This window comes from Cervus elaphus, chromosome 8 (assembly GCF_910594005.1).
Source record: "Cervus elaphus chromosome 8, mCerEla1.1, whole genome shotgun sequence".
Taxonomy (NCBI): domain Eukaryota; kingdom Metazoa; phylum Chordata; class Mammalia; order Artiodactyla; family Cervidae; genus Cervus; species Cervus elaphus.
The window spans coordinates 2,993,476-3,005,871 of NC_057822.1; the positions used below are offsets into that span (position 1 = coordinate 2,993,476).

Genomic DNA, 12,396 nt, shown 5'->3' on the forward strand with positions numbered 1-12,396 from the left:
GTTTCTTATGCTGAAGAGTAAGAGATTTCTTTTTTTTTTTTCAGAGTTTTCAATACAGAAAGTATTTGTCTAAAAATGCTCCCCTCTGTATCATTTGTTCTCATACAAATAAATGTTTTAAAAACAGACGTGATGAGCTCTTTAAAAGCCCAGTTTTGCACTTTGTGTCATTTCGAGCTAGAAGTGAAGCCACTGGAACACTTGGGAAGCTAGACTTTCGTCCTGCTTTGGCTGGAGAAACGTCCACAGTGGCAGAGAGCCTAGCACAGCCTGCAGCCAGGTCCTCCTGGGTGTGTGTGGCCTCTGCTTCCCCGGGCCTACCTGTAAATGTCTAGAAAGTGGAAACAAGGCATCAGGGGGAAGGGGGCAAGTAGTATTGACTTCAGAGCTCCTATCTTGGCTTTATGAAAACAGCCTGCACAGAAAGAATGACAGAGGAAACTCATCTCCTCTCCGGAGGAGCCTCTTAAGTCAGCGGTGGCGTCTAGCTGGAGAGGAGGCGTCTTGTGTGACTTGAACTCCGTGTGGAACAAGGTATATAAAGGCCTAGTACGGCCCCAGCCCCAAATGAAACCGTACAAACAAGATACGTACCAGGTCGATCAGGTCACTGAGGTTTTTCTCGATTTGCTGTGGAGGCAGGCGCCTCATCAAGTCCAAGGCACAGTCCAGCTGCTGATCACTCTGCCAAGAGACAAACAGGAGTGTCTGAGTCATTCTGCCGATAGAACACCAAACCCCCCTTTTCAAAGGCGCTCTGACAGCTGCAGCTTGCCCAGGTATCCTGAGAGCAGACAGGCCTGCAGTGGGCCCTCTGCCACGGCTCCTGGGTGGGAGACCGGCCGGGCCCTCCAGCACGGCAGCATCTGTCTCAAGTGGAGGATTCGAAAGGTAGTTATATTTGCGGAAGGGGGCTGAGGAGTTCGCAAAGCTGCCCTGCTCAACACACGTGTCAAAGTCTCATGCACTTTCCTTCTCCACCTCGACAGACCGGCGGATGCATGACTCCCAACTGGTTCTGCAGTGAGAAGGCTCAAGGAGCAGGTCACGCTTTGTTCTCTGCTGTAACTTGGCCATGACAGGACATGTCACCAGGAGAGGTTCCCCGATGAGCTCCAAGCCAAGGACAAAAAAAGGGCAAAAAACAAGATGTGCGCCAATGTTTAAGGGCTGCAGTCATTCATCCGAGGCTGGGCCTACCTTCCCAGGTGCCAGGCCCTTGCAAAACAGACCAAGACTGGAAACAGCTCCAGTCAAGAGCTCCCTCCCGCTGGCCAGGTGGACAAGGGCATAAACTGGGGTCGGTGCTCCGCAGGGCCAGAAGGACAAAGACTGCCCTCGCTCTCACACTCCTCTCTTTATTTAATATTCACACTGCACGGCTTCCCTGATGGCCCACTGGTAAAGAACCCACCTGCCAATGTAGGAGACACAGGTTCGATCCCCGATCGGGGAAGATTCCGCATGCCTCAGAGCAACTAAGCCCGGGAGCCGCAACTACTGAGCCCACGAGTCGCAATTATGAAGTCCTTGTGCTGAGAGCGTGCGCTCCACAACAGAGAGGCCACTGCGATGAGCAGCCCACGCAGCACAACTAGAGCAGCCCGCTCAGCAGTGAAGACCCAGCACAGTCAAGAGACATAGACTGTAACATTTATGCTGGAGATACACACACCGCATCGCAAATGAGCAATAAGCCATGGAGGCAGGGAGGGAGGGACTGAATGCGGGTGAGGCCAGGAGAGTACGAAGTGTTAATTCAGTGTGCAGTGGGCTCTAACGCAGAAGGAAGCCAGGGCTCCGGAGGAGCAGCCAGAAGGAAGGTGAGACAGGCGGGCCTGGGAAGATGGTGACGACCACCGCATGCGATGCGAGCAAGTGCAAGTAAGGCAGGTGGGGCCCCCAACACAACCCACCAGAGGCACCGTCTGATTTGCAACCTTAATCTGCTCTGCTCAGACCCATCTCAGGATTTCTGAAAGCCCTAAATCAACAAGCTCCAGAATCTTTATAAACTACACAAGGTAATCCTGGAAATACTACATTTGACAGTAATAAAATATAAACTCTGAATCCGACCACCTGCACTTCCGTGTACATCAACCACAAACAGGCTGTGGGACAAAGACCCGCTTTATATCCACCCAGAGACAGAACGCGTATGCTCACCGAAGGCAGGTAATCGATACAGCATATACAGCAGGCTGTAAAAAAGAAAACAAAAACACAAAACCTGTCCCCTGGCTCAAGATGGTTATCAACGAGCATTTATTCTGAGACACGACAAACAGGCTATACTCTGCAGAGACAATCATACACTGCAGAAACCTTACTGCACGTGTTTGGCTCAGTGAAACTTCCCGGTGACCAGGTATTCCCCATGCGTCCCAGGCCTTCTATGCCAGCCCACCGACGTGGAAGACATTTTAGTACTTCTACGGTCAAGAACACACACATGAACTGATTTGATGCTGCTGACTTATATTCGGTGCTCTGTTCTGCCTTTCATTAACTTAGGACCTTGGGCAAATTTCTTAACCTCCAGGGACATCTATTCATCCTGTGAAGGGGAATAAATGACGCTACATTTAAAATGAAGCCAGGTGGCCAGAAGGGGGAGCTTTCAAGCACCAGCACACACCACCACTTACACACTCCAACAGGAAGAGAGGACCTCCCATTCCAGGAGGAGGAAAGATTTCTCACTGTCCAGCAGCAAGCCCAGCCCAGGGAAACATCACCACCCCGTACCCCCCAACTCTCCCCTTCCTCCAGGGGCCATTCCTTCGAAGCACCCTGCTCAACGTCCTCCTTTTTCTCTATAAAGTACGGTTCCTCCCCTTTGTTTGCTACACTTTGCTATTTTTTTCCTGAACTGTAATTCTTCGCAATTCCCAAATAAGTCCATTTTGCTGGTAAAATAACCAGCAATTTTATTTTTAAAGGTTGATAATCCAAAAATGAGGATACTATCTACTTCACAGAGTTGTCAGGATGATTTAGAGAATACTTGAGAAATGCATAATACATACCAGTGTATGTTTGATTGGGAGTGTTTTTGTGTTATGTGCACAAATACATATTTCAATTTTCTAAAATATCCTAAAATATAAATATTTTATAACATGTGCCCCACTCAAGCCAACCCAGAAGTCTCTCCTATCGCTCTCAACAGAAGCTAGCTGTTCAAAACTCTGTAAATAGCTCTGTACACCCTTGGCCACGCAAGAGGAGAAAACCCTGAATGAATCAAGTCAAACTAGTTAAAAAGTATAAACTAATGGGCCAAAGACCTTAACAGATGTCTCATCAAAAAAGATACACAGATGGTAAATAGAAAAGATGCTCAACATCACACGTCACCAGAGAAATACAAAGTAAAATGAGATACTATTACACATCCATTAGAATGGATGAAATCCAGAATTCTGTTAACACCAAAAGCTGAAAAGAACGTGGCATCACAGTTAACTCTGATTCATTGCCGGAGGATACGCACAATGGTGCAGTCACTTCCGAAGACAGCTCAGCAGTCTCTTACAAAACTCAACATACTCTTAGCACACAACCCAGCAGTCACGCTGGAGATGACGGTTCTCACGAAACCCTGCCCTCAACTGTCTATGGCAGCTTTGTTCATAATTGCCAAAGCTTGGAAGCAGCCAAGATGGCTTCAGAGGTGAGTGGATAAAGAAACTGCGTAACACATACAGACAATGGGATGTTATGACACCATGAAAGGACATGCAGGAGACAAATTCTGCACGCCCACTAAGTGGAAGAAGCTCATCTGAAAAGGCTACATGCCGTGTGAATCCAGCTATGACCTTTTGGAAAAGACAAAACTACAGAGACAATAAAAAAAAAAAATTAGTGGTTGCCAGGGGCTGGGACAGAGGGATGAGAACAGCAGAGCACAGAGGAATTTCAGGGCAGTGAAACTATAATATATACTACATATAATACTATATCTAATACTATATGTAATACTATATATAATGGTGATAATGGCAGCCATGTGTCACTCAGGGCCTCCCTGCTGGCTCAGTGGTAAAGAATCTGCCTACAAGGCAGATGTGAGTTCGATCCCTGGGTCAGGAAGATCCCCTGGAGAAGGAAGTGGCAACCCACTCCAGTATTCTTGCCTGGGAGATCCCATGGACAGAGGAGCCTGGAGGGCTACAGTTTATGGGGGTTGCAAAGAGTTAGACACGACTCAGTGAAAACACAACACACACACACACACACACACACACACACACAAGCGCGCGCTACACACACACACACACACACGCACACACACACACACACGCACACGCGCGCGCGCGGGCTGACCCGCCTGCCTGCTTGGTGGTGCTGTGTGCAGGCATCAGGGGGATATGTCATTTCAAATCTGTCCAAACCCACAGGATGTACAACCACCAAGAGTGAGCCTGAATGAAAACCATGGACTCTGAGTGATGATGATGCAGGGCAGGTGCGTCAGCTCTGCCTCTCGCGGGGGATGCCGACAGCGGCAGAGGCCCAGGGTGCAGGGGAAATCGCTGCAGCTTCTGCTCACCTTTGCCGTGCACCTAAAACCGCTCTTTAAAAAAAATGAACTGGCGTTTCTCAACTGGGATTGATTCTGCCCTCCCCACAGCCCCCGGGAGACAAGAGGAACGTATGGAGACATTTTCAGTTGTCATCACTGTGCATGAGGGGACCTAACAGGATAGGGCCCAGGACGCTTCTGAACATCCTGCGTTGCACAGGAGAGACCCCGACGACCTGGCCCAACAGGTCGGCAAAGCCAAGCTGGAGAAACCGCAGCTTAAAAGAACTGTTCTGGGGATTACAAACTCCCAGACTCTGGTTAAAGTGAAGAATCCGGAAAACTGCACACGCACAGAACATTTTACATACAATTCTAACTCACAGACTACCCATAACCCTACAACGTCTGGTCTTTGGAAATAGTCTCAACTAGATTTTAACAATATTCCTGAGAACAAGGGAAAGTTTTTAGATGTAAGTCGAGCTACACTGAATCTTTAATTCAGACATAATGGAAGTTCAGAAGGGATTAACTAGAAGCTGAGTATCTAGAAAAAGGAACAGTGTAACTTGACCAGAAAAGGTCAACATGAAAAGACACAGTTTTCATGCTTCCAAGGAGCCTGTTCACATGCCCCCAACCGCGATGTGCTGACCACAGCCCTCACCCCTCAAGGTGAAGCACGAAGACTTCCCTTCTGGACAGTCCTCTGACCGTACTGAGTTTGAAAGCATTAAACTATTGCTGCAAAATGATCTAACTTGTATTTTGCATTAATCCTAACAATCTCAATAGGAAATACTCACTACAAATTTCTAAGGCTAAGGATGTCTAACTGTCATTAAATTAGTAAATGACTAAAAAGCTTCCCATAAAGCCAAGCAACATGGGAAAACTTAATGACAGCTTGCAAAAAAATTTTAAATTATAGTTAACTGGAGCCCTTTGCTTGGGAGTCATCCCAAATCCTTAGAGGTCCAAACAGGAAATAGCACAAGAGGATGAAGAAAACACGGCTAGTCCACAGCTACAAGCAGCAAGAGTGGCCTCAGAAACAGAATGAGCATGGGGCTGGGGAAGCAAGTCCCAGAGCACTAGAGGGTGCAGCCACTTTCAGAAAGCTCCAAGCCCAGGATTACTGAACTCTCCATCATTTACACACACACACTTTAAACTAACACAGCAAGGCTTGCTTTCTCATTTGCCAAGACAAGGGAATGATAAATACAAAATTCGGAAGAGAGAGAAAAAGCCAGGAGAGAAAAATAAAACTTGACATTCATCGAGGTCCTGCATGAAATAATGGATTCAAGGATATTCATAATATCAGGATGCTTAAACTTACATATATGTCAGTATGGTCCTTGACAGCTATCACGGATCTAAATATTTCTGAGCGGATGTGTGTACCGTGTAAGCCTGGGGTCCAGGTTCAGACTTTCGCATGTGGCTGTCCAATTTCCCCAACTCCATTCAGTGAAGAGACTACTCCCATTGTATATTCATTCTTGACTCCTCTATGCAAAGTGAATTGACCATATATGCATGGGTTGATTTCTGAGTTCTCTTTTTTATTATCACTGTTTCATTTCACTTAATATTTTTTAAAGGTAACAGGGGGAAAAAAAAAAAAAGAGCAACCAAGGACAGGCCCTGGGATTAAGGAGCTTGAAGTCTAAAGCCTGAGGAGGAGGGGAGGAAGGAAGGTGTTCTTGCATGGAACCTACCCCACCCCGCGTCAACCCTGCTTTGACTCCAGAGCCAGGACAGGGCGTTGAGCGCCTCGCCTTTGCCCAGGGCACGGAGGGACATGGGTGCGATCCCTTCACAACCACCACCTGGGTAACCATAGCAGCTTGGCAGGAAGCAGGTAGGGAGCTCTGCGACCCCTTTTTGATCTCCCCTCAGGGCAGGAGCTCAAGACCTCTTGGGGCTTTCGCCTCCAGCCCTTAGTGTGGGGTCAGGAGAGCTCTGCTTTTGTCTTAGCCGCATGGCCTGGGATCTGGGGGGAGAATTCTAAGATTCCTTCTAGTGGGCTGCGCACGGTCCCCAGGGTAAGAGCAGATGCGCCCACTGCACCCGCCCTGCCCTTCAACAGCCCCTGCAGGCCCGCAAACTAGGCTTCAGCTCCACAACCGAGTCTTGAGTGCCCTGAACCAGCCACAGGGAATGAAACCTAGTCCCGACCCTCGAGGAACCAGCCAGAGAAGAGCACTGGATCACGAGGCGAGTGTGAGGTCCACGACAAGGGGACACAGGAGCTGCAGAGACGAGGCAGCTCACGGTACCCTGCGTGCACACATGTGTACTTCGTCATGAACCAATCCTTTTCCTAGGCTTTCCAAGGCTATTTATTTTGTGCACTGTCACCCCGTGAACAAGGGTTCTCCACAAGATGGTTCCTTCGAAATCCTATCTGGTCCTAGACACACTTCCCTTTCATCAAAGGAGCTTTCCCAGCTCCCCCTTCCACTGGTGGCATTTTCCAGGCTGAAAGGTAAAAAGGACAAGAATGACCATTTCGTATCACTCTCTGGAATTTTTTGCCCGTTCAATTAGCTGTTTAATAATTTGAGTGTTTCCGAGGTGACAAGCACTACTTCTGACACTGAATGGTGGACAAGGTCCCTGTCTCCAGGAGCTTACAGTGCAGCCAAAATCCACACAGACGACGACGGCATACAGAGGGGACAGCCACCCCGCTTTACGCTGGTGAGGCTCGAGGCGTCGGTTTACATCCGTGGCTGTGTTATTTCAGAATCAACAGTTAGAGCATGTTTTCACTCTCTGCCAGTTTCTCACACGACTTGAAGAAACACATGAACTGCTTAAAATCACCTTATGACAAGTAAAACAACTGCTAATATAGACTAGAACAGTTTTTCAGGACAGCAAGTCAAATAAAACACTACAGCTGAAGAGATCTTCTGTGGGATTTTCAGGCCCCGGGTGGTGCCGCCAAGCATTTGCTCACAGTGGAACCTGGCTGGCTGCAGGAACTCCAAGGGCAAAGACTAATTCGGAAATCATTAGCAACAACAGCGACTCCACCTCCCAGTGGGGGTGCAGAGAGCGGGACGTGTCCTAAACAGGATAAGCTCAAAGCTTAATGCAGTAAACGCCTCTATCCACAAGAACGAGAAACCCTGGAGTAAACATGCATATGAGCGGTGCCGGGAACCACCAAAGACTCCTCAGAAAGCGGGGAGGGTGTCCATGACCGGTCATCACTGGCCGAGCAAGGGTGCCCCGGGCCAACGCGGAGACCATGGGTGCAGCAAGCCGGAGGAGAGGCTGGGAGGGGTGTGGCCCGGCCCGGAGGAGCGAGGGGTCAGAGCAAGGCCGGCTTCGGCCCAAGCCCCAGAGGGCTCCAGGGAACAGATGGAACCTCAGTGCTCCCAGCAGCTTTGCAGCGGTTTGTCGACTTTGTAAGCACAGCTTCTGTGCCATTCTGCTTGGCCTTTAAAACTCCAAAACCTGCTCCTCCAGGAGGGATTAGGAGCCCCCAAAGATTTCTCCCCAGAGGACTGAGAGGAATACTGTCGTGTCTTAGAGAATGAAGCAGACAAGAGTTTCCAAAAACCCGCCTGAACAAGCTCTCCCAGCCCTCGCCCCTCTTACAGCGTGACTCGGCCATTCCTCCTGCCCCCACGCCGTGGAATGGGGAGTTTTCTGACTCCTATGATCAGCGGGGCTGACCTCGGTCATTTCTGAGCCATTAAAGATCATTCATCCTCCTCATTGCCTGCTCAACACTCAGGCTGCAGGAGTGCTGTGAGGGGGAGCCACCGGGCACAAGATGAAGATCGTCCACCTGAAGAGACCCGCAGGGGAGGGGAGGGCCCCGGGCAGCCCCCGGGGCTCCAGGCCTCCACAGCCAGACCCGCCCCGCCGAGGTTCTCCTGAATTTCTGGCCCCTGGAACCAATGGAGATAACGTGTGACTGCTGCTCTTTGCAGTCACCAGGTTCTGGAGTGGTTCTGTGAGACGGCAACAGTAACTGACGCAGGAGGCGGCCAGTGGTGCCTGCCGGGACGCAATGTGACCAGGGGTGGGGCTGGGCCTGGAGAGGACGGAAGGGCCACATTAAGAGGCAGGACAGACAGGTCAGGGAACCTACTAGAAACGAGGGGTCTGAGATGCCTGAGCTTTCCAGCAGGGCCCCTCTGCCCCCCCACCCGATGATGCCGCAGCCTCACCAGTGTGTGTGACTGTGCGCCCTTTTAAAACAGCGTCTGTAATTCCAAGGAAACGCAGGAACTTCAAACTGCTCTGCTCTCTGAGCAGAAGCCCCGCCTGGCCTGCTGCAGGGACTGGTTGAGCCCGATCTGTACTCAACAGCATCTGTCTATACATAAACAACCAGCCAAAGCTTCAAGGTCTTTATAGTTTGTTCTTAAATTCATCAAGTCCTTCCCTCGTTTACATTCCCAAGAGGCTTAGCAAATACTTCACAGACAACACAAAGGCCAACTTCGCTGGAGCCCAGGCTGATTTATTACAAGTTTATGGAGTCTAAGGGCACCGTGGTTTTTGTCTTGTATAATCTGTGACCCAACAGGCAACTCTGTTTAAAAGCTGAATCTGTTTTCTGCCATGTGGCCCGGGAACAGTATGTGCCGGGGGGCTAAGTGGGGAAGATGAGCAGGGCGGCCCGGCCAACCGCTCATCTGCAGGTCACTGGGAAACTGCACAGTTTGGATTAACAAGAAGAAAAAGTGTTTCCTTGCCCTGACTGAGTGCCCTCTGGTTGGATCTTCTGGGAGGGACGTGGTGATGACAGCGGATCCTGGAGGGCGGCGGCTCACCGACTGCACACAGGCCATCCCTGCGGATGGCACGCCTTCCCACGGGAAATTCCAAAACCCACACCAAGCTCCGCAAAGCCACAGTGGAAGCCCATCTGGCGGACCAGGCCTCCCTCCGCCCTTCTGGGGGCCGCTGAGAATCTTCACTGCTGGGTCAAGCTCATCTTCAACATAAAATTAACCATTTCAAGGTGAAGCAGTTCAGTGCCTTGGGACAATATTGTTTTGATCACCATGAAAACATAAACCCAAGTATCTGCTTAAAAAAAAAAAAAAAAATTCTGCCGGGGACTTCCCTGGCAGTCTAGTGAGTGGTTAAGGCTCTGTACTTCCAGCATGGTGGGAGGGGGTGGATGGGTGAGTTCGATCCCTGGGCAGAGGGAACCAAGATCCCACATGCCGAGCGGCGCGGCCAAAAATAAATAAATAAAACTAAGTTAAAATTTAAAAATAATAAAAGCTCTGCCAGGATCACAGGGATTTAGATCCAGATAGACTTTCCAAGTTCATCTAAGGCCTGATCCCTCATTTTACAGACAGATACTAAGGCTCAGAGGAAGTTGCGCAGGGTCCCACGGTCAGCAGCAGAACCAGCACTTGCTCCGGGTCGCGTGGTGAGAGCATTCTCCCACACCCGGGCCATCTTTCCACTTGGCTCTGGCCCTGAGCCACCGCTGCGTGACGGGAGGCACCGGCGCACGAGGTGAACGACTGAGACGCGGTCCCTGGCCGAGAGGGGCTGGTGAGCCAACGAGCAGGGCCAGAGCTGACCCGGCAGCCTCCTCCCGACGCTTCTGGACAAGCGAGGCCCAGCTGGCCGTCTGCGTCCAGGTCAGGAAGCCTCGAACTCGCACCCCGGATTCACACAGGCCTCCTGTGTGAGGGGCTCAGCTCCCTCAGGTTCGGTCTCTGCAGCGGCTCCTGAGCCCACCCCGAGGCACGAACGAACCAACTTTCCATTAATCCTGAGAGGGGACTCCCTCTAAAACACTTCTACACGGATGACAACGCGTGAATGTGGTCAAACCGTTTCTCACCGACAAAGGGACACCGTGAGGAGTGCCCATGCCTGGAACATGCTCTAGGTCTGCATTCTAAATCTCTCTACCTTTTCTGTCAGGCCACCAGCTACATTCCTCCCCTCATCTGCTATGGGCTGGGAAATCAGAAGCCTGTTTGTCTTTAAAAAACAAACAAAACAACAGGAAAAAAACCCCAACTGTGAGAGAAGAAATAAGTTGCAGATTCAAACACTTGGGTCCAGAGTCACCGTCCCAGTTTGTGAGCACTCTGACAGCGTATGAAGCTAGGGGTGTGTGTGTGTCGTGTGTGTGTGGGGTGTGGTATGTATGGTGTATGTGGTGTGTATGTGTGTGTGGTGTGGTGTGTGTGTGGTGTGTGTATGTGGTGTGGTGTGGTATAATGTGTGTGGTATGGTGTGTGTGGTGTGGTGTGGTGTGTACATGTGTGTGTGGTGTGGTATGGTGTATGTGGTGTGTGTGTTGTGTATGTGTGTGGTGTGGTGTGGTATAGTGTCTGTGTGGTGTGTGTGTGGTGTGGTATGGTGTATGTGGTGGGTGTGGTGTGGTATGGTGTGTGTGTGTTGTGTGTGTGTGTGTGTGATGTGGTGTGGTATGGTGTATCTGGTGTGTGTGTGGTGTGGTATGGTGTGTGTGGTCTGTGTGGGGTGTGGGGTGTGGTGTGTATGTGTGTGTGTGGTGTGGTATGGTGTATGTGGTGGGTGTGGTGTGGTATGGTGTGTGTGTGTTGTGTATGTGTGTGTGGTGTGGTATGGTGTGTGTGGTCTGTGTGGGGTGTGGTGTATGTGTGTGTGTGTGGTGTGGTATGGTGTATGTGGTGGGTGTGGTGTGGTATGGTGTGTGTGTGTTGTGTATGTGTGTGTGGTGTGGTATGGTGTGTGTGGTCTGTGTGGGGTGTGGTGTATGTGTGTGTGTGTGGTGTGGTATGGTGTATGTGGTGTGCTGTGTATGGTGTGTGTGTGGGGGGTGTGGTAGGGTGTATGTGGTGTGTATGGTGCGTATGGTGTGGTGTGTGTGTGTGTGTTGTGTGTGTGTGATGTGGTGTGGTATGGTGTATCTGGTGTGTGTGTGGTGTGTATGGTATGGTGTGTGTGTGTTGTGTGTGTGTGTGTGTGATGTGGTGTGGTATGGTGTATCTGGTGTGTGTGTGGTGTGGTATGGTGTGTGTGGTCTGTGTGGGGTGTGGTGTGTGTGTGTGTGTGTGGTGTGGTATGGTGTATGTGGTGGGTGTGGTGTGGTATGGTGTGTGTGTGTTGTGTGTGTGTGTGATGTGGTGTGGTATGGTGTATCTGGGGTGTGTGTGGTGTGGTATGGTGTGTGTGGTCTGTGTGGGGTGTGGTGTGTATGTGTGTGTGTGGTGTGGTATGGTGTATGTGGTGGGTGTGGTGTGGTATGGTGTGTGTGTGTTGTGTGTGTGTGTGATGTGGTGTGGTATGGTGTATCTGGGGTGTGTGTGGTGTGGTATGGTGTGTGTGGTCTGTGTGGGGTGTGGTGTGTGTGTGGTGTGCTGTGTATGGTGTGTGTGTGGTGTGGTATATGTGTGTGTGTTGTATGTGTGTGGTGTGGTGTGTATGGTGTGTGTGGTGTTGTGTATGTGTGTGGTGTGGTGTGTGTGTGTGGGGGTGTGGTGTGTGTGTGGTGTGCTGTGTATGGTGTGTGTGGTGTTGTGTATGTGTGTGGTGTGGTGTGTGGTGTGTGTGTGGTGTGCTGTGTATGGTGTGTGTGTGTGTTGTGTATGTGTGCGATGTGGTGTGGTATGGTGTGTGTGGTCTGTGTGGGGTGTGGTGTGTGTGTGGTGTGCTGTGTATGGTGTGTGTGTGGTGTGGTATATGTGTGTGTGTTGTGTATGTGTGTGGTGTGGGGTGTGTGTGTGTCCGTGCTGTGCTGCGCTGTGTGTGGTTCACAGTGAAGGGCCCGCAGCTTCGGTCCCCTCCCCGTCACCTGCGGGGAGCTGAGCAGGTCTCCCCTCTGTCCTCTGCCCTCCACCGGGAGCGCGGCGCCGTCTCTGGCG

At 50.6% G+C, this 12,396-nt stretch overlaps 1 protein-coding gene across 4 annotated transcripts in view; it reads right to left on the reverse strand.

Moving 5' to 3' along the window:
* The window catches only part of CAPZB (capping actin protein of muscle Z-line subunit beta), a 138,261-nt gene that overhangs the window by 71,097 nt on the left and 54,768 nt on the right, over nucleotides 1-12,396 (reverse strand). For all 4 annotated transcript variants that reach the window (XM_043909009.1, XM_043909008.1, XM_043909007.1 and 1 more), the window contains exon 2: nucleotides 595-684. In XM_043909009.1, coding sequence (XP_043764944.1) covers nucleotides 595-684 — 90 coding nt within the window. The remainder of the gene's footprint in view (nucleotides 1-594; nucleotides 685-12,396) is intronic.